Source organism: Centrocercus urophasianus, unplaced genomic scaffold (genome assembly GCF_019232065.1).
Source record: "Centrocercus urophasianus isolate 14NV4802_14NV808 unplaced genomic scaffold, USGS_Curo_1.0 seq_2, whole genome shotgun sequence".
NCBI classification, from domain to species: Eukaryota; Metazoa; Chordata; class Aves; order Galliformes; family Phasianidae; genus Centrocercus; species Centrocercus urophasianus.
The window spans coordinates 5,199,031-5,226,110 of NW_024884755.1; the positions used below are offsets into that span (position 1 = coordinate 5,199,031).

General features: G+C 35.4%; 1 protein-coding gene across 4 annotated transcripts in view; it reads right to left on the minus strand.

Moving 5' to 3' along the window:
* Positions 1-4,198: 4,198 nt before the first annotated feature.
* The window catches only part of PHKB (phosphorylase kinase regulatory subunit beta), a 64,908-nt gene continuing 42,026 nt past the window's right edge, over positions 4,199-27,080 (minus strand). For 3 of the 4 annotated variants that reach the window (XM_042821370.1, XM_042821371.1, XM_042821372.1), the window contains 15 exons: positions 24,006-24,089; positions 23,457-23,561; positions 22,571-22,653; positions 22,401-22,491; positions 19,628-19,689; positions 19,376-19,538; positions 18,540-18,621; positions 16,107-16,164; positions 14,314-14,404; positions 12,445-12,647; positions 9,307-9,441; positions 8,365-8,494; positions 7,920-8,027; positions 6,481-6,621; positions 4,199-5,058 (listed from right to left, as the gene is read on the minus strand). In XM_042821370.1, the coding sequence (XP_042677304.1) occupies positions 4,921-5,058; positions 6,481-6,621; positions 7,920-8,027; positions 8,365-8,494; positions 9,307-9,441; positions 12,445-12,647; positions 14,314-14,404; positions 16,107-16,164; positions 18,540-18,621; positions 19,376-19,538; positions 19,628-19,689; positions 22,401-22,491; positions 22,571-22,653; positions 23,457-23,561; positions 24,006-24,089 (1,674 nt within the window). In that variant the 3' untranslated portion in view covers positions 4,199-4,920. Of the gene's footprint in view, positions 5,059-6,480; positions 6,622-7,919; positions 8,028-8,364; positions 8,495-9,306; positions 9,442-12,444; positions 12,648-14,313; positions 14,405-15,227; positions 15,319-16,106; positions 16,165-18,539; positions 18,622-19,375; positions 19,539-19,627; positions 19,690-22,400; positions 22,492-22,570; positions 22,654-23,456; positions 23,562-24,005; positions 24,090-27,080 lie in introns of all 4 variants that reach the window. The other variant, XM_042821373.1, reaches the window with a different exon arrangement.

The window sequence follows — 27,080 nt, forward strand, 5'->3', positions numbered from 1 at the left end:
CTGCAGTTGCTCAGACTTTTCTCCTCTAAATTTTTATCTAGGTCTGTCAGTACAAAACTTCACAGGCCATTTCCTAGTCTGCAGCATTGCAGATTGGATCAAACTGCATTTGAGCTTTTCTCTGAAAGACACACGGAGTCTTTTAATGTAATTTTGTTTTTCTAACTCCTTGTAGAGTGTTATTTAACAAACTACACATTTAAGCTAACAGCCTCAAACAGATAATTGTATGAGCATTTTAACAGCTGGACAGCATAAGGTTGAGACTTGCATAGGATCACAGATGTCAGTTGCAACCCTGAGAGAAGACAATGAGTAATGCCTAGGGAATTGTTTGCTGTTATTCACACAGAAGCTGATGGAAACTTGACCATTGGTATTATGAGAACAGCATCAAGAATTGAACTGAATACATTTGAAAATCCTCTAGAAATAATTCTCACTTGCTGGCAGTATGCATTATTAATAAAACTAGCTTAGTAATGCAGTAATGTTTGTGTCTTGATTGCAACTTTGTGTCAGGTTTTTTAATGACAATTTGAACTCTTGAGTTCAAGGTATTATCATCTTACACATACATTAAAGGGCTGTTAGTGTACTAAAACTTTTATGTAAAAGCCTTAATCCCACTAATAATTTAATACAGATTTAATGCAGATTTTTATTCAAGAGTAATCTCAAATCTGTTACTGATCTTACATTTACTGTGTGTGTTAAGGACTGCATAGACATGATCTGAAATGGAGGTCTGCAGTGCAAACCACAACATGTACAGTCCTTGAGATATGTAGGCTCAAAAGACCAAGCTTTCTGAGGTTTGTATTACTGTTTTTATTTGACTCTTTGGCCAAAGCGGCTGACTTGAGCGAAAATTTGGAACATGTTTGCTCTGTCTTGAAATGTGGCAGTTGTCAGTGAGGCAATATGGAGCGGTTTCTTTATCTACAAGGCTGTTTTTCTGAAGTCTAAAATTGATTTTAAATCTCCCTGTAAGGAGCTCTGAATAAAACAGATGCATAGCCTTAACCAGATCCCTGACTGGGATGCAAATGAAATGTACTGCATCTTGCCAATGAAATGAATGCAGGAATTATCTAAGATTGTACTGGAATTCAAAGCACTGATTCTAGAATTATACAGCTCTTAAATATACATTATAATTTCCTATATAGTAAATGCAGTACTTAAGAAAAATAGATGAAAGACTCCTTTATATATATTTTATATGTGAACATTTTATATATGTTTTATATGCATGAGCATTCCGAATTTGGTGATGTCTTTGCAAGATGGGGGCTTGAGTTAACTCAGCCTAGAAGTTAATGCTAAAAAGAGCTAGCCACTGTCATCTTCTGCCAGCTTAAGACTTTCTTTACATGCAGTACATGAGATCAATATGGGATCCCTAGACATGTTAAGAGGGTGATACAGTGTTCCGGCTAGCTATGTCTGGCATTCTTCAGCCCATCCTGAGATACTGTACTGCAATGCAAAGAGGTGAGAAGGGGCAGCAGTCAGCTAATGTGAAAATGGGATCTTTGAAGACAAATGCTGACTGTGTGGGATTTTCTATCTGCAATGTCATGTGAAGATTTGGTGAGGAAAAATGCAACTTAAGATAGAGATAATTTTTAGGATAGACTAGGTGAGTGCTTTTGCCAGTCCAGGTGAGCAAAGCTTGGGTCATTTAGTGATTGGCACTAATCTGATGCTCAGGCATTTATACTTCATCTGTGCCTATCCCTGTTCTGTCTGTGCCAAATGCTTTGAGATCTGACTTAAGTGATATGTATGAAATTTGCAAGCTTTTACTCATGCACGTTTGAAACTGAGATATCTAAAAATTGGTTTAAGAACATGGAGCAATGTGGATCAGGTGATTTTCTTTGTCTGTTTTTCAGTTAATTCCATGTTACTTTCAGGCTTCCTTTCAGTCTCTGAACATTGCTATCAAACACTTAGCGGTTATGCTCTTGTCAGTGAAGGCATAGCTGATTTCATTTCTAAGCAATGAGAATGAGCTGATTTGTCCTCCATCTCATCTCTTAGATGAAATATTAAAACGTAGAATTCTCACATAAATGGAACAACAAAATATTTTTGAATTTTGACTTGTTATTGAAGCTGGGTACAAAACAGAATTCCAGCATAGTAGGCCTTCTAGATACAAACTAAATAATAATGTATAATGATATACTAGAAGGGATACCTGGCATGCCAGCTATAAATATTTACCTATGCTTTTGCCATTTTTAGGCAGGTTACATTAATTTTAACAAACTGCTTCTGTCTTTTAAGGCTCTTCTCTACTTGCAAACAGCACTGCAGGTAGGGTAGTGATGGTGCACTGCGTATGTGAGGGGATGTCAGTTTGCCACATAGCACTTTGTAAATGACTCTCAACATCTGTTATTTATATTCAGTGATACGCAGGGTATTTTTTCATGAGTTCTGAAATAAAAGCGTTTAAAGCAAATTAGAAGATCAACTACGGTAGAAGACTTGAAAATGTAATCTGATAATACTTCAGCTTGCAATGGGATGTGTAACCTAAAGGCTTCAAGATACAAAATGAGTTCTTACAAGTACACTATTAATCTGATCTCCAAGGTAAGAAATACTCCAGTACTGGGGGCCAGATAATGAGGAAAAAAAATGAATTCGTGAAAAGTAAATACATTTTGTCACCTGAGGCTTGACCCAAAGCTCATGTGAACTCATGCAATTGATATGGAAGCTGGTAGACAGGATCTGAAAAACCGCATTGTAAAGAAAGCTGAGACTTACGAGAGTTAGCAAGCTTTCTCCTTTAGTCTTGACTAATGCCATAAAAAGACAGGAAAGTCAAAATGCTAAGTCAGAATGAGAACCAAGTTTCAGAAACCAATTTCAAACAAATACTATGATATGTTTTTACATTCTGATACCTCTTACTATCAATTTTTTTGTAAGTATAGTTTTCTGAGATTAAGTCTCACAAGGATGTATTTGAATGTTCAAAGAAAAATTTGCAACAAGCTTTGTCACTCTATGCTACAATATATAGTTCCAATATTTGTTTACACAAGCCTTGAAAAAATTAAGTACCTTTTTTGCCTAAGCTCTGTAGCTATCGGCTGAGTCCGTGCTCTGCTCATAACACCTGCTATAGCAAGGCATATAATCTTCTGATCTGAGCTGAGTGACTTCTAACTTCTGAAGAAGCTATGCCATAGCTTCAAACTGGAATGGAAAGTGTACTTGATTATTTTAGCAATCTTCTTTCAGATTTTCTAGATCTGCTTCAAGTATCTTTTCTGTGCTGTGGTTTTTTTTTTTTTTTCCTTTGGGCTTTAGGGCATGCTGGAACAGAATTCATCCTGGAAATAACACCAGAAGTATAATAGTGTTACACTCGTTAAAGGAGCTATAAAAGTGTTTCAATTCTGTGAAGAATATGTGCAACGGGGGCTGAAGGCTTATGTCACAGTGAGTAAAATCACATAGAAGATGCTATTCTGTTTCTACATTTGGCAACTGTTAACGTTTGCCTTGCATTAGTGTTTGGAGGTGAAACAGTGCATCATGAATAGCATTAAAAATGCTTTTGAGGAAATAAATAGGTGGAAAATGACTAATTATCCACATAGTCTCATGATCTCTCAAAGAGAATGCCAGAAATAGGGGACTTGTGTAAAATAGCATGTTTTGGAAAACATTCTAAGATGCATACTTACTACCTATGTAATCACTGATCTGGGGCCAGCTGTAGCTTTGCATGTAGTACTGAAAACAACAAAAACCAAGCTCAGCAGGTGGGAGATTGTTGTACCCAATTAACTCCTCAAACAGTTCTGAAATTAAATAAAAAGTTGAAGATCTGATAAATTGCTGTTACACAATATTAAACGTATCAACACAGCACTCTATATCCAGCAATCACTGAGTGTTTCTGCTGCCTTCTCCTTGACTTCCCCAACCACTGATAAATGTATTCCAGCAGCACAGCAGAAGGTTGCCACTAAAGTCAATGGGACTGTGTGTGTAACTCCAAAGTATTTTTATTATTTTTTTACAGGCATTTGATATTTTAACTTTTATCAAAATAAAGCATTTAGCATACAGTATTTTCACACATTTTGGAGACAGAAAAATTTATTTTGAAGTCCTTCATGCACTGATAGCTCACTTAGAGTTTTTGTCACTGATGTTCATTTTAAATAGGTTTCCTTGCTTTCTTAAAAAAAAAAAAAAAAAAAAGCTACAAAACAATGTTCTCTTACTATCATGTGTTTCCCTTTATGCAGATATTAAACAATTAGGAAAGTAGTTGTGTTTATTGCCGGAGATTAAAAAAGAGTTAATCAGATGCAGTGAAACTTGTGTATCAAGTTATCAAGTTGAAAATTAAAATCCAAACAACAAAGTGTGAATTGTGAATGGAAAAGATAATTTTTATCCAAAAATATAAATTATTTGTAATTTATTTACCTCCATTTTGTGTGTAGAATCAGGAAAAAAACAGTAAATCATGGTTTTATATTGTTGCAGTTTGTTATGCCTTGATTAATTACAGTATTTTGTGAATTGCATTCAGAATTTACAATAAACTTCTTTGTAATTATAAATAGAGGTATAAAAGCAGAATCTTACATTATATTTCTCAAAGATACCAGCTATGGTAAATGCACAATTTAAGATCACAGGTACAATGCCTTTCAACTTAGCCAAATATCATGTGCTTTGAGTATGCTTTCATGCTGCATAGTTGAGAAATGAAAAATAAGGAGCACTTTGTGTCTCTAATGGCACTTCTTTCAGCAAAGGACGGGATGTATTTGTGTTACTAACCAGGGTTACTTTTCAAAATAGTACTTTAATGCATGCCTGAAAACGTTTAACAGTGAATAAAGCAACAATTACTACGTCGTGCTTGAAGCTTTAGCTAATAGTACAAGGATCATCATTGCTTGTTTTCACATCTCCTTCTAGCAATAAACTGATCACAGCCTTACTCAAGTAGCTGCATGTTCCCTTTTTTCCAACTGGATGAGTGTTGTAGAATGCAGTCATGTCATCCTGCAGGACAGGGAAAAGACCTTTCTGTGAAATGCTGATTATGAAAAGAAGAAACAGGTGAACAGCTAGAATATGAATGCACAAGAAATGCGAATGAGTTGTACACTCTGAAGCTATAGCATACTTGTAATCAATTTTCAGAAAACTATTTTTACATTCAATCTGAACATGTGGAGAGGGATTTATAAAACATACTGCATATATTTATTTACTGAGTTTTTCAGTGCTGGACAGATAGTGCCTTTCTCATATTTTTAAAAATATAATAGATGACAGAACTCTCTTAAAGCATGCAGACAGATGATTACTATCTGGCAACAGTGTGCTACCACAATACCATTGTGATCCAGGTCCTTTGGTGTACACAGAGATACAGGCTTTAGATTTATTGAAAAATAAGTAAAATCTAAGAGGCAAATTAGGGTCAGGGGTAGCACATGAATTCAATCAGATAAGATAGCAAATAGATCTGCTTCCATAAACACCTGTTTGGCTCAGTCAATGATGTTAAAACAGCTGTTTATTAAAACAGCCAATACATAATTTAAGAATAAAGGTTCATTTCTAATTTAGGAAACGTGACTTCACAATTACTTTGTTAAATAGCTGAGATTGTGGTGAAAATATTAGACCTTCCACAGTTTTAGGGTATGTTTGAAATTACTGGAGTAAACACCTGTGACACTTACTACATGTTAAAATGGAAAAACGTTCAACATGTTTGCAAATTAGTGTAATGGAAGAACATCAAAATAGGATATGATCCTCAACTAATTCATCCCTAAAGAGAGTAACTGAGCAACAGGAACTGCTTTTGCATATCAGTGTTACAAATCAATAGAACTTTCCAGTTGATGACACCTTTGAATACACTGTGCATAACAGTGCCAGACTGAGCAAGTACAGCCATCCCCAGTAGAAGGGGTGCTTTCCCACTACTTTTACTCGTTTCATTCTTCAACCTGTCAAATCAACCTGTCTTTATTATAGGATTTCAGAGCTTTGAAGCATCAATACTTGCAGTGAGAATATTCAAAGGTCCTTAGAGCTTAAAACCTCTAAGGTTTCTCCTTTAATACCATCAATATTTCTTTTGTCACTGCCTTTCTTCATATCTGTGCACATAAGATTCTAGGTTCATGCTTGCTGAGCATTAGGTTTTTATTTTTTACAAGTTTCTCTTATTCTTAACTCTTTTCTGTTCTAGTTTTGTCCTGCAGGTAACTCTTTCCTCTTGTAATGAATATCCTGTTTCAGCTTTACCCACTTCAGAGCTGTGATCCCCTTACCACATGGATTTGAATTTGCAACTCAAAGTGCATGTTTTACCTCTGCTTTTGGCAAATTTATGCTGCGTTATCACATACACAGAATTAATAATTCCAGCTAACTGGAGGTAGAATAGTAAATTGTTTTACTTACTGGGTGTTCATCTCCCTTTGGCCTGTTGTGATCTTTCTGAAAGTCATGAAATGCTTCTTGTACCACTTTGTCCAAGTCTACTTTGTCTTGGAACTCTAGCTCTGGATTTCTCTCCAAAATAACAGATATAACCATCAGCAACTATAAGGCAGAAAAAGACTTAAATTTAATTTGTTAAAGTTCAGGTTCTATAAGCATTGTAAACAAACACATTTGTTTCAAGATGGAAGCAACTTAATAGTAGCACAAGTAATAGCCCACAAATAAGAATTACTGACTATGGATGAAAAAATCATTGAAAAAGCAGGCTTTCATAAAAGATTACTATTTCAGGTGGCATCTAGTTAAAGACAAAACATAAATGACTGACATCAACATCTAACTTCAGGAAGCAGGGAAGTTATTTTCCAGATTATTCATTTCAGGGAGCAACCACAAATAATAGTGGCTCAAGCAGCAGAAAAAATGAAAAGCAGCACATATTGAACCTTAGCATTTGATGTACAATCATACATGGTATAATTGCACTACAAGCAAATTCATAAAAAGTAAAGCCAACAGATGTAAAAAGTAGTAAGTTCAAGAGAATTTACATTCCCTGTAGATCAAAGGTTTAAATAGGAAGATGAACACGCTGAGTGACTTGCAGAAGTGGGCAGCAGAATCTAGAGTAACCATCTTTTGTTTGATAACTGTGTTATCTTTTAGCCAAAAGTGGACATATTCCAGCGAGCACCATGACCAGCAGCTGTTAACCTGAACTGAGATGGATTTAAATTATTTTACTGTGCAAAAAAACTCACAGGCACCAGAGATGTAGACTTGGGAACTGACAATGAACACAGCTGACAGCACAGGTGTCAGTTACCAAAGGTACATATGCTCATGATCTGTCCAAAAACTATCCAGTATTAGCTGTACTGGTAAGAAAAGGAGTTAAAAGAAGCCTTTTGCTTCACATAGGAGACTTTTGCTGGCACACAGAGAGACTGAAAGTTGAGTCAATAACAAAGGGCAACCTACTAGGTAGCCTCAGCAGTATGGGAAGAAAAATCTATCATAGTGCAAGCTGATGTTTTAGAGCAAGTTTTTTCCTAGACCTGAGAACTTGGTGGGAAAAGGTATGGACTAAGGACTTAATGGAATTAGATATCTCAATAGCTTTTGTACCCTCTGACCTACATGGATTGGCATTATTATTAATATTTATTTCCCTATTTGCTAAGAAAGAAAAACATCACAGGCTTAGTGTATGGTGAGCATGCTGGCAGCAACTTTTTATATCACAAAACAATCCATGGAAAAAGCACTGAAATATAAATACTTGTATTTAAAATGCTATTTCTATGAATATTTGAGCATTTAATTTTTTTTTTTTTTTTTAATTTGTAACAAACTCATGCACATCACAAAGTTTCTTTTGTTATTAAGACACAGACCTCTACAATGATTTGCCTGTATTCTGGCTGGTCAATATTTTGAAGCATATCTTCAACTAGGAGGGAAAAATTCATTTCGTACATCGTCATATCTGATAAGGTTGGTTGCTGAAAAATAACAAATACTTGTATTGAATGAAGATCATCTGCATTAAAGCACTCCTCCACACCCCCCAATATAGGCTGTTTGCTTGTTGAATAAATAATACACAGCCATCAAAAAGGAAGCATATTTTAGAGTCCATGGCAGCACAGCTCTGGAAGGGGTTTTCAGTCTTATGATCCTACAGATGTATTTTAAAGTAACTGACTTCCATTCTATTCTAATTGTATTTTACCCAGTGAAGTGTACTATGGCAACATACAATTAAATATTAGCAATAAAACAGTTCTCCATTAATAGTAAGGTAGAGCAGAAATAATTGAACACCTCAACATGCTTTACCTGTGGTAAAAAACTCCCTGCTACTATTAAACCATTTGGAGTTCTCTCCAAGATTTGCCACACCCTGTCATAGAACCCAGCAGGAGTTCGATTGAGAGAACCATCGATTTGCCGTCGGTTAAGCCAGCCTCTGTGGACAAAGGAAATCATTAACTGCAGGTAATAAAAGCTTCTCATTCAGAATGAGGACGTATTCTGTGGTGTAAACCATAACATAAGCAGTGATAGCTAATGCCTTCTCATGATGCACATGCAGCACACGTTGTGCTTCTTGAAAAGTTGTGCTCTGAAGAGGGAATAAAATCCACTTAGTGAAGAACTGCAAGTTAGTGTTATATGTCAAAAACTAGAAATTTAAGTCTATGGGAGGACTTCTGACTGTAGCCTTACTAATACTGCTAAGTGGAAGTATTGTAATTATAGCTTGTTTTCTTGCACACTAATGCACTTGGATGGGGAACAAGTTAGAGCTTGGAGAAAAGATCACAAGTTTCAGGAAGCAGAACCTCTTAAGCACTGTAGAAAAAAAAAAAACATAATGCAAGAAGCTAGAAGAAAGGGCACTGAACAGCATACATGCTATTCTTACAAGTTACTTAAGTAGGTGGTATTGAGTAATTTTGGCTCCTGTCCCTTAATGAGGGCATAAAGGAATATAATGCTTCACAGTACTACCACAGTGTATACATAATTACTAGTAGGTAAGGCTTCCAAAAGGATAGAGGTGAAAAAGGAAGCTGTAATGTGAAAGGAGCAATTGTAGAACTTGGTTACAGCTGAGAAAATGAAAAAGTGCAAATTTGCTACCTCTCTAAATAAATCACTACTGAACGTCCATACTTTAGTATGCCTCTTAAATGGGCAGGTATTTCAGAAACGCAAATTACTTGAACAGTTTAGTATGAATGAGAACAGGTGCCACAAATCCACGCATCTCCTTACCTCCCCTGCTGCTGTGGCTGAAGAATATCCAACAAAAGCTGCTTCACTTCACTAGGGGACATCTGGTACAAGTCCTTGGCTGGCATATCCCCTGCACGGAATTTCAGTTCATACTTCATGGCATGGATAATCCATCTGAAGTGAAGGGAGGAAAGCATTCCTTAATTAAATGTGATGTTTCAAAGGAGGAAAATTTAGTCTGGTAGAATACCTCAAGAAAATCCCAAGTGATCCTGCTATTATTATTTCACAAAGACATTAAAATAGCATCAAACACACACTGCTGTTTGTACTGTGATGTGGAATTGTTCATTTGTTTGCAGTATGATATAAACTGAAAGCGAAAATGAATAATTTTTACAAATGGGTTGTGAGGCATACTTCTGAAACGATTTCACCACATACATAAAGACAAAAATTTACTTAACTTTTGATGTTGAAATGCCTACTGAGAAGCGTGCTCCTGACAGTATGTGTGTTTTGCTGGTGCTTTTAAGAAAAAGCTCAATAATTTTACATTTAAAAAGATTTCAAGGCTTCTTAATAGCTTTAGCCTTTGAAATTCCTTTTTCCTGTCCATCACACTTCATTCTTTTGCTATTCCCTTTTAAAAAAAAGATTTGATTAAATAAAAACATGAAAATTGTGAAGATTTTTCAGCCCTAGGGACTAGGAAGGCAGGAGTTGGCAAATTATTAAAGGGAAAAAGATGATTTTAATTCTACAAATAAAAATAATGCTGCAGATTCTAATACAATATAAAAGACAAAATAATACTTATGAAACAGGATAACTGAATGTGGACCTCATTCACTTACCCTTCACACTGTTTCAGTTCAAGTAGCTATTACAATCAAAAGAGAAGAGAAACATATCTAGTTTTTCTTCAAGTAGTCCATCATCTAACACCTCATCAAGTCTAGGATATGTCAAAGAGCTGTTTACTCTCCATCAGAGAAAATGTGAAATATTCCTAAAAGGTTTACCTTGTCACAGTATAGCCACATTTGGCAAGCATTTTATTACTTTGCCTAGAAAGGAAATAATTGTTTCTCTAAGTCAGGTCATGGTCTTTTGGACTGAAGGATTCTTACTAGTTTCATTGGCTTCTGAAATGTCAGGCCAACTAATGCAATCTTGCTTTACATCTGTAGTTTCTAAGACTATTCATTGAAGATATAAGGTACAGCATAATATGAGGCTTCATGGGCATGCTAGATTATCCAGAACATACGTTTTATTTACTTTACTGTGTGAATAAGCATCTTGCTCTTGTTACTAAGATTAAAAGCAAAACCGCTTTGAATTGATTCATTTTTTTACTGTCAATTCAACTGTATCTTTCTGCAAGTTGTTCACTGCACTCTTCTGTTTGCAATGGCCTATGTGACACAGCAGTGTGAAAAGTGGGCCTCTTACTGAACTCTTCACAAATAAGGGTGGGTAGAAGTCCGTTGATTAGAACGTTTTACAGTAATAGGACTGTCAGGAACTTGATATATTTCAACATGAAACACTGAAAACAGATCAATAACAAGACTCTAAATCAAATCATTATCAAACTGGAATGTTCCTTCTGTGAGAAGGTTAAATTTTGCTCACTGAAGTGGGTGATAACACTGGAATAAAAAAAAATTGAATCTCCAGAATTAACCTTGGAAGGAAAAAAAAACTGTAAAAAGGATAAGCTGCAGCTGATGAGAAAGGGGAAGAAGATTAACGTGGATTTGTAAAGGCTACAGAAGAGTATTTAAGTGCAAAAGAACAGATATACTTAAATGTAAAAAAAGTGATTCAGTTTTCATTTTCATAATGACCCAAAGGTAATACTAAATTAGAATCAGGAATCTTATATACTAGAAAATAAGATGCGAGTATACAACTTCAGTGCTGAAATGCTAGGTTTTCCCTATCAAAAGTATGGTAAATTCTAATCTTAAAACATTTTCAATAATTCTGTAAATCTCAGTCACTAGGACCTGCTGTCTTCAAAGAAGTGCTTATTCAAATGCATGTCTGTTCCTAACTGTGAACAAAACAGTTACTGTAGATAGCAGTGCAAATAGAGATATCACAGAATATGATAACATTCAACCTTAAGCTATTTGTAGGCCACACTATCAAAGAATTAAATAGAAAAATCCAGGCTGTAAATGATCTTTCCCACTTCAACCAGGTTTGGAGTTCCTAAGCTCCGTATAGTTAACCTTGGTAAGCAGTCAATAAGTATTTTGCCTATCCGTAGTAAGGACAGCATCACATTAGAGGCTCAATCATTACACATTAAGTGTTTTTGTGTAGAGAACTGCCCTTGAACAATGTCTTCTTTCTGCCAGACATCAGATACACCATCTAGGTGCCTCAGAATGTCCTAGGAAATTCTTTACTGGTATGTGCATTTGAACAACAGAAAACTTTTGTTACCTTAAGTTCCTACTACAGTCAGTGCTAGAGAAGAACAAGCTTTCTTTTTAAAAAGACTGTAGTCCCGCAACAAATATTTTAAGTACCTTGAAACCAAGGTACCAAGGGATTTGTTTCTCGTGGTTACTGGACTTTTAAGATTGATTTAGTCAAAACTGTATTACAAGCTCACTATATTACGTGCTCAGCACTTATTGGAAACACACGTAGGTACTTGCTTGAGTGAGCCAGAAGCTGTGAGAGAAAGGCTTCACCGCCTCAAGGCTGTTAGGTAAGTCAGGAAGAATGTTCTGGCTTTTGGATGCTAGCAGGACTCGGTGACCCAGTGAGAGTACAATTCCTGGAGCCCCTTCACCAACCAGAAACCCCACTACAGTACTTATGGTTTTGAAGCCCTAACCTGATCATTATCAAGCATTTAAAAATACCACAGTTTACTGTATTAGCTTATAGGAAAGCTTCAAATGAGGTATTACAAAGACTGCCACTCCTCCACTTTACACTGTTCACTGGCAAATTTGAGAGCAGTTTTTTGGGAATTCAGTTCTGGCACACTAATTCAAAGCAGGCTTCTTAGAAATGTAAAGCTGAAGCATATAAATTTTGCTGCATCATCTCATATAAATCTTTTTTTTCAGTGTAGCAACAATCTGTGTGGAAGCACATATGTTTACTTGCCATGTTAGCAGTAAGTGCAGCAGATACTATACTGACCCAATCCGTATCTTCAGCATGCCACTGAAAAGCTCTGGTGAATTTGAGATGATCCAGCCGATATGTATGACAAGTTCCTGCTGAACTACAGCTTCTCTTTCATCTTGTAACTGACATTTTTCATAGATGATGTTCTTAATGACTGCTGGGGATAAGGGATTAGAAATAACTTCTTCCTCATGGCCAAAAGCTCCAAGTGTCACCTACGGTATATTGAAAACAGTTCAAAAGAACGGTTATTCTGAAAGGAATAAAAGCACCACAGAAGCAATTTAGAAACTAAACTTCATGAATTCTACTTTTTACGGTACAAAAATAATTCAATGTCAATACCTGACAATTGTTAATACTGTTAGTTGGATAATATTAAATAACAAAATTTAATAAAGACCAAAGAAAATATGGAGAATGTCTGTCCAAAATAAAACTTAAGTGCAAGTCTGCTGCTAGGGCTTCAGAATCAGGCATATAATCAAGACTGTACAGCAGGCTTAGATATTCTTTCATTTCTGATATCCCAGCTCCACAGCTGTCACATAAAGCTAGGAACTTAATTCTGAACTTTGTTTTGTTATTTCTGTGAGCATTCTAAAAGCTACAGCCTTCATAATAAGAAACTATTATGTTGCTGTACTGGATTGTTTAACTGCACACACCCTCCAAAAAATCGTTCTATTTATTGTCAGTGAAACACACAGTATCACTATTTTTTCTCATACAATAAGGATCATCATTAAAAAGGACTTAATTAAAACAAGTTTGGTTAAAAACTTGAAAATAAACAGCTGTAAATCATGCTCCATGCAACAAACAAAAACAAACAAACAAACAAAAAACATGACATTCCTCTATAGCTACAGAGCACTAGAAGCACATAACACAGAATGGCCATCAACATAGAATACAATAAGGACAAATCTGTTACCATAGCATTCCACTTAGGTAAATGTATGCATATTTTATGATAAAAATAAATAATATTCAACTACTGTTATTTGGAGATTGCTCTTATAAACTAAGTTAAAATTCCTGTACTAGCAAATAAAAAGTCCTCCTCAGGGAGGGAAGAAACACTGATGATTAAAATCTATTTGGAGCAGAAACCTGAAATCCTGAAAGACTGTTTCTCAGCTGTCACTCCTTGTGACAAATTAATTGACTCAAGCGCAATGACAAAGAGAGCGATGCTGTAGGCCACAACATTCTTTACTTTAAAAAATCATTTTTACTGATTGATTCCATCTTCTTTTGTGAAATAAAAGAGCATATATAAGCAAACAAAGGAGTGTATGGGAACTGCTGAGTCACGGCCTGAACCTCTGATTAATCACCAGAGGTGAGCCATGAGTCAGCCAGAGGAGCACAGGTGAAGGCAATTCAGCTGTGCTGCCGGAAGGGGTGGAGCCAGGCTCCCCCCCCCTCCTAGACCTATTTAAGAGCTGGCTGCCAGAGGGGAAGGATCTCATCTGGAGATCACCTCTGTTAGTATTTTGTGGTGAGCCCAGCCGAAGGGTAAGCCTCCTATTTTATTCTCTTTTGTTATAATTGTCCGCTTTGCCTAACTCTCTTGATTATATTGTAACATCTTGATATCCATTGATTATACAGGAGCTATACAAATCACACCTTATCCAGACATCAAACTGCCTTTTCAAGATCATTCTATCACGACATGAAAAGAAATTTATTAGCCCATAGTAGATGCAAGTATTAAATATATCTTCACTTTTTTTTTTTTTCTACAGATAGTGTATTTTAAAACTATTGGTTACTTTTAAAAGAAGCATTAGCAAACTTCAAAATGAAAGCAGCCATTTCTCTATTTTCTGTTATCACCCCTTAATACATTTCTGAAAAGTAAAGGCTTACCTGTTTACCCTGAACTAAAACATTAGTAATAGATGGTGCAAGGCTGTCCACTAGTTTACCTAAAAGACTTGCTGCGAAGCGCACAACAGACCTGAGGGCAGAAAACAGAGCAATCCCACTACATATCAAAAGCTAGTTTAATGAATTCATGTATAGTTTTGAAGTCTGGCACAGCATTCAGGGATCTCAAAATCAACTGAATACATGCATTATTTACAATGTGGAATTCAGATCAGATTTTTATATTTATCTTATCTGGATTTTCATCTTTTAGTCGAGATACAGGTTAAAGGATCAAAAATGAATTAGTTAGAACTCATTAACCTACCTACAAACACCACAGAAAGCTTGTTCTTTTCTCTGCATCATCTTCAGAACAGACAACAGATGCTTACATGTGACACGTTACTCATTTTGCAAGATAACCTCGGTAACTTTTAAGACCACTTAACAATAATTTTGCAGGAGAAAGAACACATAACATCAAGGCTTGGTTTTGTTTTCCACAGTCAGTCAGGTAATATCTCACATGGAAAGAAGACTTGTGTAAACCACTTGGTTTAAAAACTGGCTTGTTTAGAGACGTTTCTTTCATATATCCAGTTTAAAGATATTTCTATTTCCAATTATAATTTTCTGACAAAATACAAATTTAGAAGACACATAATTAAGGTTTTCTAGTGCAGGCTTTGAGGTTGCTAAGACTCATTCACTCTGTTGATGAATAAGTCTTAACATTCCACAGTGTTAGTATTAAATTCCAACAGTTGATGTTGATTCCTGCAAGAACTGCTATGCACTTATCAAGAGACCACGAGCAAAGCATTTCTGAAATGCGTTAGCTGACAATATCAAAATGCACATAAGCCAAAAAAATCTCACGGAGTTCTGTTTCAGACTTCTGGGCACTTTACCTGTTTCCCATGTACCAGTAAAGTAGTAATATGTGGGGTTATAGAAGAAGAAAATTTCTGTGCAAATGCAGCACTGTAGCGCAACACCAACCTATATGTATGTCAAATGGCAACCATGGGAGAGAAACAAAAAACAGTTTACGTATTTTGTTTCTAGAAATACTTCTGGTTTTTATTCTTAAAAAATATGACCGAGGTATTTTGATTCTGTCTTATTATCGGTGAAGGCCCATTTAACTGCAGGAACAAACTAAAATGAAAAGCACTTTTTAAATTTAAAGACTCATCCCGTTAGGAGTAGTCACAGAGAGGGAGAACGTAATTCAGGACAGGCTCAGCTCATGTCTTCAATTTCTCAAGCTTCCAGGCAAAGTAATTAATAAACAACATGTGAACCACCAGTCCAGTTGCTGAGACCTTCTGAAGTTATCATGACAAAGTCAAGCTCAAAGTAAATTGTTTCAAACTGCACGTGCAAACTACACGTGTACAAATATAAACTGAATTATATTTGATCACCAGCCTTGCGACAGAAAGCTATTGGTATTATTTTGCCACACTCTGTAAGAAATATGAATATTAATATTCTTATTTTTTCTCATTATTTAACTACAAATGTATGTCTACATTGGTTCTCATAAAAAAAAGTAGCTTAGTATTGTTTACTTTAAAAGATAATGGGAAGAAAGTACTCTTTTTTTTTTTTTTTTAAAGCGTTATAGACAAGATCTTCAGTCGCAGTGAAGCAGTACAATTTTGTCAGAAAAGTTGTCCTTTTTTACTCTCCTCTAAGTGCATTAAGAACCACTTTTAGTCATAGTAAGCATATTAGGAAAAAAAAGCGTAAACCAGAAGGAATATGGTTATCTATATACAAACCAGAGCTTCTTGCTGCCAGCTCGTCTATAGATTCTTTCAATATGTTCAGCAACAGTACCTGTGTTATAAACACATTTATTCAAGTTACAAAACAACAAAATAACAGCAAAAACAAAAGAGACATGTAAAAGATGCATTTTCTCATTTAATATAAGGTAATATTACTGAGATCCACTAATTCGGAATTAGCTCTAGTAAAGCACTTACCTATTGTGATTAACATCTAAAGCTTAAGAGTTTAATCCTCTGTTATTCAGTTATTCTACAAGAGGCAAAAGCCAACTTCAGTTTGATTTCCTGCCCCTGCTCTAGAGTGACTTAGCAGCACCTACTGTTCAGATACCTTAAGAGATCAAGGTGATGATAAACTGCAGATTTTACTTTGGATGTGGGATAGAATAGACACTCTCGATGCTCTCTTGCTACTCAGTTGAGATAAAAGCAACAGGCAAGTCTTGTGCTTGACAGTGTGGTTCATTCAAGCGATGTTATGTTTGGATACATGTTGCCATTGCTGATATGCAAGACAGGAGTTCTTTTCAACTTTGTACATAAACAAGACATCACCTGATTCATCATCTTGGACGTGAGGTTTTCAATTGATATGAAGCCAGATATGAAAGAGATTTTTTTGCACTGTTTTATGGTTCCATCCTGAATAACTACTGAAAGGTACAAAAGCCCTACAAAAGCAATACCAAAGCTACACTGTGAGCTAGCATTGGTTATCTAAGTGCATCACAGTGCTCAGCTAGTGAAGCAAACTATCACCTTTGCAAAGTACAGAGGATATTTGACACACAGACACAACATTAAATTACTGCATACTACTCTCCCTCTCCAAGTTGATTTTCTGTATGCCACAAATCATTTAAATAAGCACTATGCATTAATGTTGTAGAAACGTGACCTAAAAAATATAAAGTAAGACATAAAATCAAAGCAGACAGCCCAGAATATGGAGAAGACGTGAAGTATAGGTGGATGTTACATTCATAAGAACAACAGATACCATTCTTTTGCCAGCCCACAGTTGATCACAGCGCATTGACTTGGTATACTGACATCTCCTCAGCTGTGTAGGAATCAAGTGTTAAACATACCATTATTTATGCTTCATTTAGCTTCTAGACTCTAAGTTTTCAGATGGAATGCCAGTGATTCTCATGCAAGACACTTAGTAGTGAACAGTATGTTCATCTATAGCAATACTACTGGAATTTGATTCTGAAAATCATAGCTCATGTCTGTCAGCAGGAATATCTAAGATCCTTCAGCTTTTATTTTCAGATTTATTCATTATCAACTGTGATTATTTAATGTCAGTAATAGTTTCTTCTATTCTCCTGCTGTACAAGGACAGGAACTTTTAGCCAGTGACTCAGCCTGTTTAATGCAAGGTACATATTAAAAAGCTTATCACCATCTACAGCTTCATACTGGATGGTACAAAATGTCTAACCAAATTGGTCCTAAACAGTCCTAGGCCAGTGATCAAATGTGGGTATGCTGATTGCTTACAGAGTGTAGGAAGTTTACCTCAAGTTGTTCTCAGAGCAAGGAAGAAAGGACAAAACCTACTAAGGGCTGAAGAATACGGAGATTCTCCAAATCCAAAAATACACACAGTGGTGATGAAAGCCTTCTTTAGAGGCTGCATGTGCTCCAGTTCTGACCATGACTTTAAACTGACACTGTATTTCAGTAATGCACTGTGAAGTGTCCAACGGATTTTATTCCATCTTACATTGTTTTCCATGACATTCTTAATCGAGTAGAGCTGATATGAATTATGAAGAGGGGATCTACAACATGGAGTGGTAAGTTATACTGATTCTGGAGTACCCAAAAGAATATTATTTATTCATAGTGTTCCTCTTCTTCTGAGAAGTGCTCATATATACCAAAGTAGCTAATAAAAAGTCTGGGGGAAGAAGGGGAGCGGGAAAACAAACAAACAAATAAAAACTGTGCAGCTAAAAGCCACAGGTCCAAGTATCTTATTCTGAATTAATTTACACAAACGTAAAGCTTGTGAGCAATACAAAGCCATAAGATAAAATTTAAGTAGAATGAATCTTTCAGATATACTGAATTAGCACCTCGGGACCTAAAACTAAAATGAAAACAAATATGCAAATTTGTCTTTAGTTTCAGTTTTATATCCAAGGTCAAATCCTCCATTTCTATATATACATATTTGTTCAGATTTAGAAACAGAGCAACTGCAATCTATAAGAGTTCATATATTTAGCAGCTCATTCCTCACCACACTACGATTTTGCATGTCACATTTAATGCTGAAATTGCTTTAGTTGCAAGGAAGATGGCTACACAACTGCATGTATTCATGGCCCTTATTCATGTTCACTACAACTAAACATACAGCTGCTTCCAGAAGTATTCAGAATACTCACATGAAAAAGCTCTTACCTTCCTTGGTGATGAAATCCGGTCCTTCTCTTTTAAGCAATATGCTCAAAAGCAGCGCTTGACTTGCTAGACAATTGCAGTCCTTAAAAAACAGCAACCACATAAGCACAAGTAGCCTTCACATTTTCAGCAAAGCAAAATCAGAAGAACAATTAAAAAAAAAATTAAGCGAAAAGGCCTTGTTGTTATTGAAGATGTGTGTATATACATTACTAAAATTTTATTTTTAAGAGAACCTCACCACAAATGTTTAATATCATTTTCACTGCTGCTTGCAGAGACTTCTCCTTGGTTCAAATTTAGATGAAATAAGTTGGCTTCAGAAGTGTTACCCAATTTTCTACTCATGGATCCTGCCATTTACAGCTGAAATACTTATGATGTCTTAGGGAACCGTGAGGAATATTTTGTGTATTCCTGTTGAACGCTGGATCTAGAAATGATCAACACCAGTTTCCTTCTAGATATGGGAAAAATACTAGACAGGAACTTCCCTTGATAACATTAGGAAATGACCAGTTTATCATAGTGAGTATCAACTGAAGTCTTTTGAGCATTAGTCTGGAAATAAAATATTTATTCATAAGATGCTTGACTAATTGAAGATTTGGATAGCTAGGAAAAATGAAAGCCAACAGTTAGAGCACAACAAGCCAGAAAGTTCTGATGAGTATGAAGAGGCACGTCATGCATTTTATGTTACTAGCCATATTATTAGCACTAAACCATAGCACTAATCGTGTTGATCTATATGGGTCACTTAAAAATAGCACCAGTAGATAATATCTCATTTCATGACTGTGAAGTTGCACTGTGTTTTTACCAAGACTTCTTACATCAAGTTTCTGCAGAATCTCATACGTTGACTTGTTTTTCCAGTCATTAATATTTATGTCTGGTTGCTGCTCAAGTTCAGAAGCTTTTGGAGTACTGGACTGTCTCTTGACTTTTGAATGTTTTGGAAGATCCAGCTCCTCCAAACTCTTAAATACAGGAGCCCTAAAAAACAAGAATTTCATTTCTTCACATTTCAGAAAACATTTTAATTATCAAAATACTTCTTCATTAGTATTTGCAAATAGCCTTACTCTTCTGCTTCAGTAATTCTTAGGAAGTCAAGTTGCTCCACAACTGCTCCAGATACTAATGTCTGAAATTAAAAAATGATAGTTAAAATTTAAAAAGATGCAGAAATGTACATGAATATATAGTGGTTTGCCACATTCTCAATATGTTGCTGCTGGAAAATATGTTGCTACTGGAAAATAGTATATCTACAGTTCCAAATATCCTTACACTTCCACAACATTTCTCTTTTTTCTTAAAATCACACAACTGCAGAAGTCTCTTAGGGCTGCTCTCTTTTTTGCTGGGGTTCTTCTGTTCCTTTGCCTGCAATGTAGAATTTAACCAGTGCCCACTCCACCATCCCCAAATACTACCTGATGAAATATCTGACATCAAGGTCTCACACTCAAAGTTCAGCTATTGCAAACCTGAAAATGAGTGTTTAATTTATCTGATATAGCCCTTACAGTTATAATTCACTCCAAATTCATATAAATTTCACATCTATATTGTTCCACAGGAAGCATTATACTACAGCATCTTTTATTTTGATTATTCTCTTTAAACAAAATTGAGCGTGCTGCGAACGTTTAAATTTCCTTTTTAATTGTACACAAGTCTGCAGTAAGATACCAATCTGCAAAGCTGCAAGACAATTGAAAATAAAATAAAAACTTGTCTTCCATTGTTAACATTATCATTCTTTCCCTGCTTGAACACATCATGATGATGGAAACAGACAGTAAAGGTGAAAAGTGACAAAAGCCAGAAAACTGACAAGGATACACATTTTTCACTGAAATCACATTTTGTGTATTTTACAAGAAAAAAGACCATTCATCCAATTTAAGACACATTCTATGTAAATGCACTGAGACATTATCTAAATGAAGCAGGTAAGTACAATCCACAAAGACTTTTTGTATCATTTGTTGGAATAGTTTAAAAAAAAAAAAAAAACAAAACACTATGAGTTAGACAAATCCCAACTCCTACTTCATAATGAACAAAGAGTGTTTCCAAAATGTGACAGCTGTACATTTGTACTGATAGAGTACTGTAGGGCTTTTTATTTTTAAATACATTTCATTCAGAACTCTTATACCAAATATATGACTGTAAGAAAGTTAAATTATAGCACTGTTACATTAATGATTCTCTCAGTAGCAAATCCCTTGGAAGTGATTTCTGCATAATTCTACTCACTGTGTCCATCTACAAAAGTTACAAGCCCTTCACTTCTGGAATATTAGCTGCCATTAACCAAATCTGGCTTCGCTTTGCCCTCAAATGTGACTGTTCTGTAATTTTGGGTTACAGTACAGGTATACACAAATGCATGAGAACTGAAGCAGTGACAATGACAAATGAAAATCATGAGGGTAGAAAATGCCTGTGGTGGGCCTGTTGTCAAAAGAATAATCCAAATAACTACAGGACAACAGCTTAAGTTAGGCTAACAGCAATCCTTTCTCCTCTCTCCTATGCAATTCCTTCTGCTAGCTCTGGCACATGTCTGACACACAGACTACATATGGCTACCTCTAAGCATCTGCAGCAAGGCATTAGAGCTCTTAACTGCACCCTAGTTATTTTTCATGGTAAATCTTTAGGTAAAAAATTTAAGGGAAGTCACAGTACAAAGTTAACATCATATCTTACACAGTCTTGGTTTTTTTCCCAGTTACATTAAAGCAAAAAATTTCATCCTAGTTTTTCCATTATTATTCTTAATGGATAAAAAAAAATAAGCAGAAGCCAATAACTGCCATCATCATCTTAAATATTTTAAAACTACTAGTTATCTAAATTGATTAAGTATGCAAGGGGAAATGATGACTGTAGCAGTGAAGTGCTCAATATAAAGACACATTATGTAGGTTGAGAAATTTCTTGTCTGGTAATACGTCAGTTTAATCAAGTGCAAAGCAGGACGGTCACTGCAGTTACAGTTAAGAATACAAAAACTAGAAAAATGCACATGGACAATCATGGCATTTGCTACTGGATAAGTAAATGCTAACAGGAAACTACATGACCTACAAGTAACCAGTTAGAAACACATAAATATTTGAAAGATAGCAAAGGTACTTTATGCCATTAGAGCTCGGAATATTTAATTTACAAATGACTCAGCTGTTCCTCAGATTCATGGCTTTCCAAGGTACAAGAAATCTTATCTGTCTTTGGTCTTGTCATCCTTCTTATGAAAAGAGGTATTATTTACTGGCTACAAGCATATATAAATACCTAAAATAGAACCTGACTCAGTAATGTTCACATTTTAATGAAGTAATGTTCCTCTTTAAGATTAATGCAAACAGAAAAGATGTTTAAAAAATAGACCTTTATTCTTCTAAAAATTTTAATATATGTGAAACACCTTCTTCCTGTTGACTATCTAATCAAAAACCTGTATTTTTGACATGATGGCTTTTCCAGGTATTTTCAGAAGATTTCTGAACATAAAAACTTCTCCTCCCTTCTGAGAATCCGCTGCAAGGATTATTGCTTTTTGAAGTCTCATCAGAACAACCTAAAGTAAGCCCATGTTTCTTCTGAGATAAAAGAAAAACTGTACCAGATGTCCTCGCTCTTGACTTAATTTTCATCATAGAATCCTTTGAGTTGGAAGGGATCTTTAAAGGTCATCTAGTATGTGATTTTATGACACCAAGTATGTAATTTTATGATACCAAGTAAAATATTTGTAAGTCACACGGAAAACAGAAGTAATAATGCATGTACCAGTACTAGGAGAGAAGAGCACACCATTCAGGAAAAGCAGCATACCTGTACTCTGTCAACATGAACTTTCACTCCTCCAACAATTCCCTTTTTAAAGGCTGCTAGCATATCTAATATTGGATTGAATCTGCTCCCTCTGAAATTTAAACAGAACATCATTAATCTTGTAGCTAGGAAAGAACTACACTGCAAATGATGCTTTTATCTTTCTCTACCTTATATTGTCTTCACGGATAAGTACAACGAACAGTGGACGACCATGCATTTTCCAATACTGCCTGATGAACTGCAGTGCATTCTAGGTAAGAAATACACGTTAGTCACCAAACAATACAGCGGCACAATGTACAGGGATACTAAAAATAAGCTAAATACTACAAGAGCTATCTTAAAGTAACAGCATTGAAAACCCCAAGAGATTGTAAAAACTTTAGCTAATAATGAAACCACTAATAGTTTCAGATTTCTTCAAAGACAATATGTTATTTCAAGTATTCAGATTCTCTGAAAATACTGCTAGCACATACAGACTGAATTGATGGGCCAACTGGTATGTACTGAACTACTTGTAATGACCTAGGAAGCATGCAGAAGAATCCACCTCTGGAGTCACACTCCTTATCACCAGCATCACTTTCTATGCACTGGGGACTTAACTGGTAAGCTGCATAATGCTGCCATCCTTAACATTATGGAAGGAAGTCAATTTTTAATAGTTGCACTAAGTCTGGTAATATTTCTCCCAGATGAGGCTTTCGTATTTCCCTTAAGCAGAACAGTCTCATTCCTTCCTGCAGCCAAGAACATCTGTTTTCCCCCAAAGAAACTGAAGGTAGTTTGCTTGCTGTACAAAGCCTATCCCAATCACTTTCAGTTTGTTGGTTTTTTGTTAGATACAGATACTCACTAGAATTCATATTCGGCTGACAGAATATTCACCTTAATAATCTAAAAAACTGTATTATTTTTACATTAGAAAAATACACATTATAGAGCGTTCACCTTTCAGACTTGCATTTTATCAAACTTCACTGTTTATTCTCCTAGACTCTTATTTTTGTCAGTTTCTCAAAGGAAGAATTACAGATAGATCTGACTTACCTTAATGTCATCAATCAACATCATAACATCCTGAGACATGTAGAAATCACTTAGATCAAAAATAATCGAGTAGCAAACTACAGTCTTTCCCAGTATTCGATAAATCTATAGGGAGATAAAGTTTCAGTTAATCTTTTCTTTAAAACTGTTCAAACATTAAAATAGCTGAAATGAAAAAAAAAAAACTAGGTTAAAACTATCAAGGAAATAGTTAATATAGAACAGCTGAACTTAAAAAACCTATAAATTAAAAATAAAACCTATAAATCTAATTCCAAGCACATAGATTTTTGTAAACTGGCTCATGTCAACAATAGCTCTGTTTTGGCCAACTACTACTTGAAATGCATGTTTAGGAAACCTGACAAGCAAGACAGCATGCATCTTCCTAACAGCAAAATATGTTACAAATATTTCAAAAAGTAAATATGAGCATAAAAGAAAATAACACTTAAATTATATTTATAACATTTTAGAGATTAATGCAATGTTTATCTGAAATACACATTAATAACGATATTATAAAAATATAAGTATTTCTTTCACAACCTTTGATGTTCCAAGGCATCCTACAGGCCTGTCTGGTCTTCCAGATAATCCTAGTTTGTCATTGATTCCTAACTGGAAGTAGGCCTGTGAGAAATAAACATGAAAACTTAAGGAAACCACATTACAAGACTTACTTATGCTCATACAGGAAGTTGTGGGCACTCTACTGAGAACAAGATCCATAAAATATGGTCTCTTTTTTCTTTTTTTAAACAATTCAAACATGTGGGAGGGACTCCTCTTGAAAGCACCATAGTCCTCCCTATCTATACTTTTTCAAAATTCAGCAACAACTTAATCATATTGTTTTTCTCATCTATAAAATCTGTAGTATTTTTTAGTTCTTCAAATTTTTCTGTAATGCTTTTCTTACGTGGATATAAAACAGTAATAAAGGAGCTATACAAAGATTTTAATTCTAATTTTTGTAAAGGCGTGCAAAGTTAATGCATCAACAACAAACACAAGAGCAAGTTACCCCATTTTCATTGCTTGATTCTGAGTCTTATGAAATTATATACGCCTAATATTAACTCAAATAATATAATTTTCTAAGACTTGCATATTAAAAGAATAATCTTATTTTCTTACAATACAGCAAAATAAACCATAAAAATGCAATTACCTGTAGACAAAGCAATATTAATGTGTCAGTTAAACCGAACTGAAAGCTGTATTTTTTTTTCTTAGATGCCTTTATACGTAAAGCCCATTATTACCAAAACTTATTTCTCCTTATGATTTCATAAACCAAAATCCCAAACATTTTTCTAAGCTCAATCTTCTTCATAAGAAGATAATTAAAAAAAAAAAAAAAAAAAGTAAGTGAAGATTTGAATAAACGTTACACTCAGTAGCTTTTCATTGCTGTCAGTTTGGGGCCTTCCTGATACTGCCTATGTTAATACATAAACATGAAGTGGTATTAAAAAAAACCAATAAGCAAAACTTCCTACATTACACATTCATTCAGACTGGGTATGAATATAGTTGTTCCTGTTATCCCAATTGAATGTCACTACTCAAATGGGAAAGGAATGGAAACATCAAGCATAAAAAGCTTTAAATAACCCATCTGTGGATAACAAAATCAAAAGAATGTTAAACCTTTTCTTGTGGTACAGAATGGAGACTAGAAGAATGGTAAGACACAATGCCATAAAGACACAGCCTTTTCTGGAAGCTCATGAGAACAAGGAATTGCATCAGGTTATCTAATATTTTCATGACATGCTTTCTGAAAGTAAATTCTGGCAAGGTAGATTTACCTTCCCACCATGAGAATGAAGAAAACGGCACATTGACAGAATTCTCATCAGCTTTTGAAAATGAAAACACAGCAGTTGTCATAAATAGGAGTGTAATTGATAGTAAGAAGACTAAAACATAATTTAAGTCTCATCTTTTTCTAAGGGAGACCAAAGAAATGAAGGATGACACAGAGCGAACATACACACGTATGTATATATAAATGTATGTGTGTGTGTACTTTTATGTAGTGAGTTTATATGTACTTATATGTAGTACATTTATGGGATATCTGTTGAACAAGAATTTCAGGACAAATCAGTCAGAAAAAAATCAATTCTGAGAAATACTGTCAAGAAAACAAGCAAGCAAAAATAGATTGAGAAATGAACAAGGCTGAATATAAACAGGGATATTTCTTTCCTCTGAATACTTTCAGATGGTAGCGGCAGTCGTTGTTTGGGATAATCATTTTTCTGAACAAGCTGGTAAAGTTTTGGTACATCAATCAGCAACATATTTCAGGCAAGCCTGGAGAAGTATTTTCTCTGTTTTTGGTTTTGCTCTTCCCTGAGTCCTACAAGCTTCCAATACCGATAATGGCATCAGTCACACAATCCTGACTTCAGAGGGAGAAACTTGTGTAGCTACAATTGTGAAACTAACCACTAACATCTTCAGGACTGGGATACTACACACAGGGATTACGTTTTCCCCAAACATTTGGAATTTATCAGGCTTGTTTGAGACTATTTTTGTCATGCAAAGTTCAGCAAGAACTTCATGTACCTGGTCCACAACCAAACTTCATGTGGTGAAGTATAAATACATCAAGAGCACATCTGTGATTCTTGATCACCTTACTTGTCTGACAGCTTCCTGCAGCTTGTTAAGGGCTATTTATGTACAGATGGGACCCTTTTCAAGGTTGTTTTGTTTTGTTTTGTTTTTCTCCCAAAAGGACCAGTTGTAACAGAGATCAAGTATTAAATATACCCAGTAATCATATGGATTTCCATAGGGGACTTTTGATGTCCTTATCTATAATTGCTAATCAAAGCACTTATCATTCACAGCAGCATTTGTCTTCTTGCTTTGAACATACTTCTAGGACAAATAGCAGCGGATGGCTTGAGGCTCTCACTCAGCACCGTATCTAAAATACTACAAAGGACTGAACAAAGAGAGGCCACAGTAATGCTAAGAGAAGGCTGAAATAGACCTGTAGGCCTGTAGATGCTGCTCATTTTTTACTACTGGCTTCACATGGCAATGACGTCTGCTGGAGTAAATGCATCTGACCTGGCATCGTCAGCTCAGAATGGATAAGAACTGAATGGTCCAAGCCTGTGGAAGTGAAAGGACATGATACTCAAATATAGGACTACTTGCCTGTATAGAAAAAGAAAAAGCTGGAGCTTCTGAACATCTCCTTCACCCTGTTAATTTTCGTCCACAGATCTTTGAATGTGCTGAATTAAATGGGTATATTCAATGGAAGGGACTTGCAGGAGAAACAGTTACAGAAAATTGTATAACACCATTTTTAGAGGCACTGTCAAATTATATGATGGTTTATGCCTGCTGCCTTTAATCCATTTCTTTCACCATTGCACGTTTGTTTCTGTTTGTCCATTGGGTTTTCTCTTAGTCCTCTGCACTATTAATAGTATTTTATTCTTTTTTTTTCCTAAATGGCTCAGGTGAACATCTGGGCTTCTCTGCAAGCTCTAACTGACCAGTGTTGGAATATATTGCAAATGAACTAGATGAGCTTAAAAAGGCAGATAACAAGCCTAAGAAAATAAAATTCTAGCAGCTTGATAT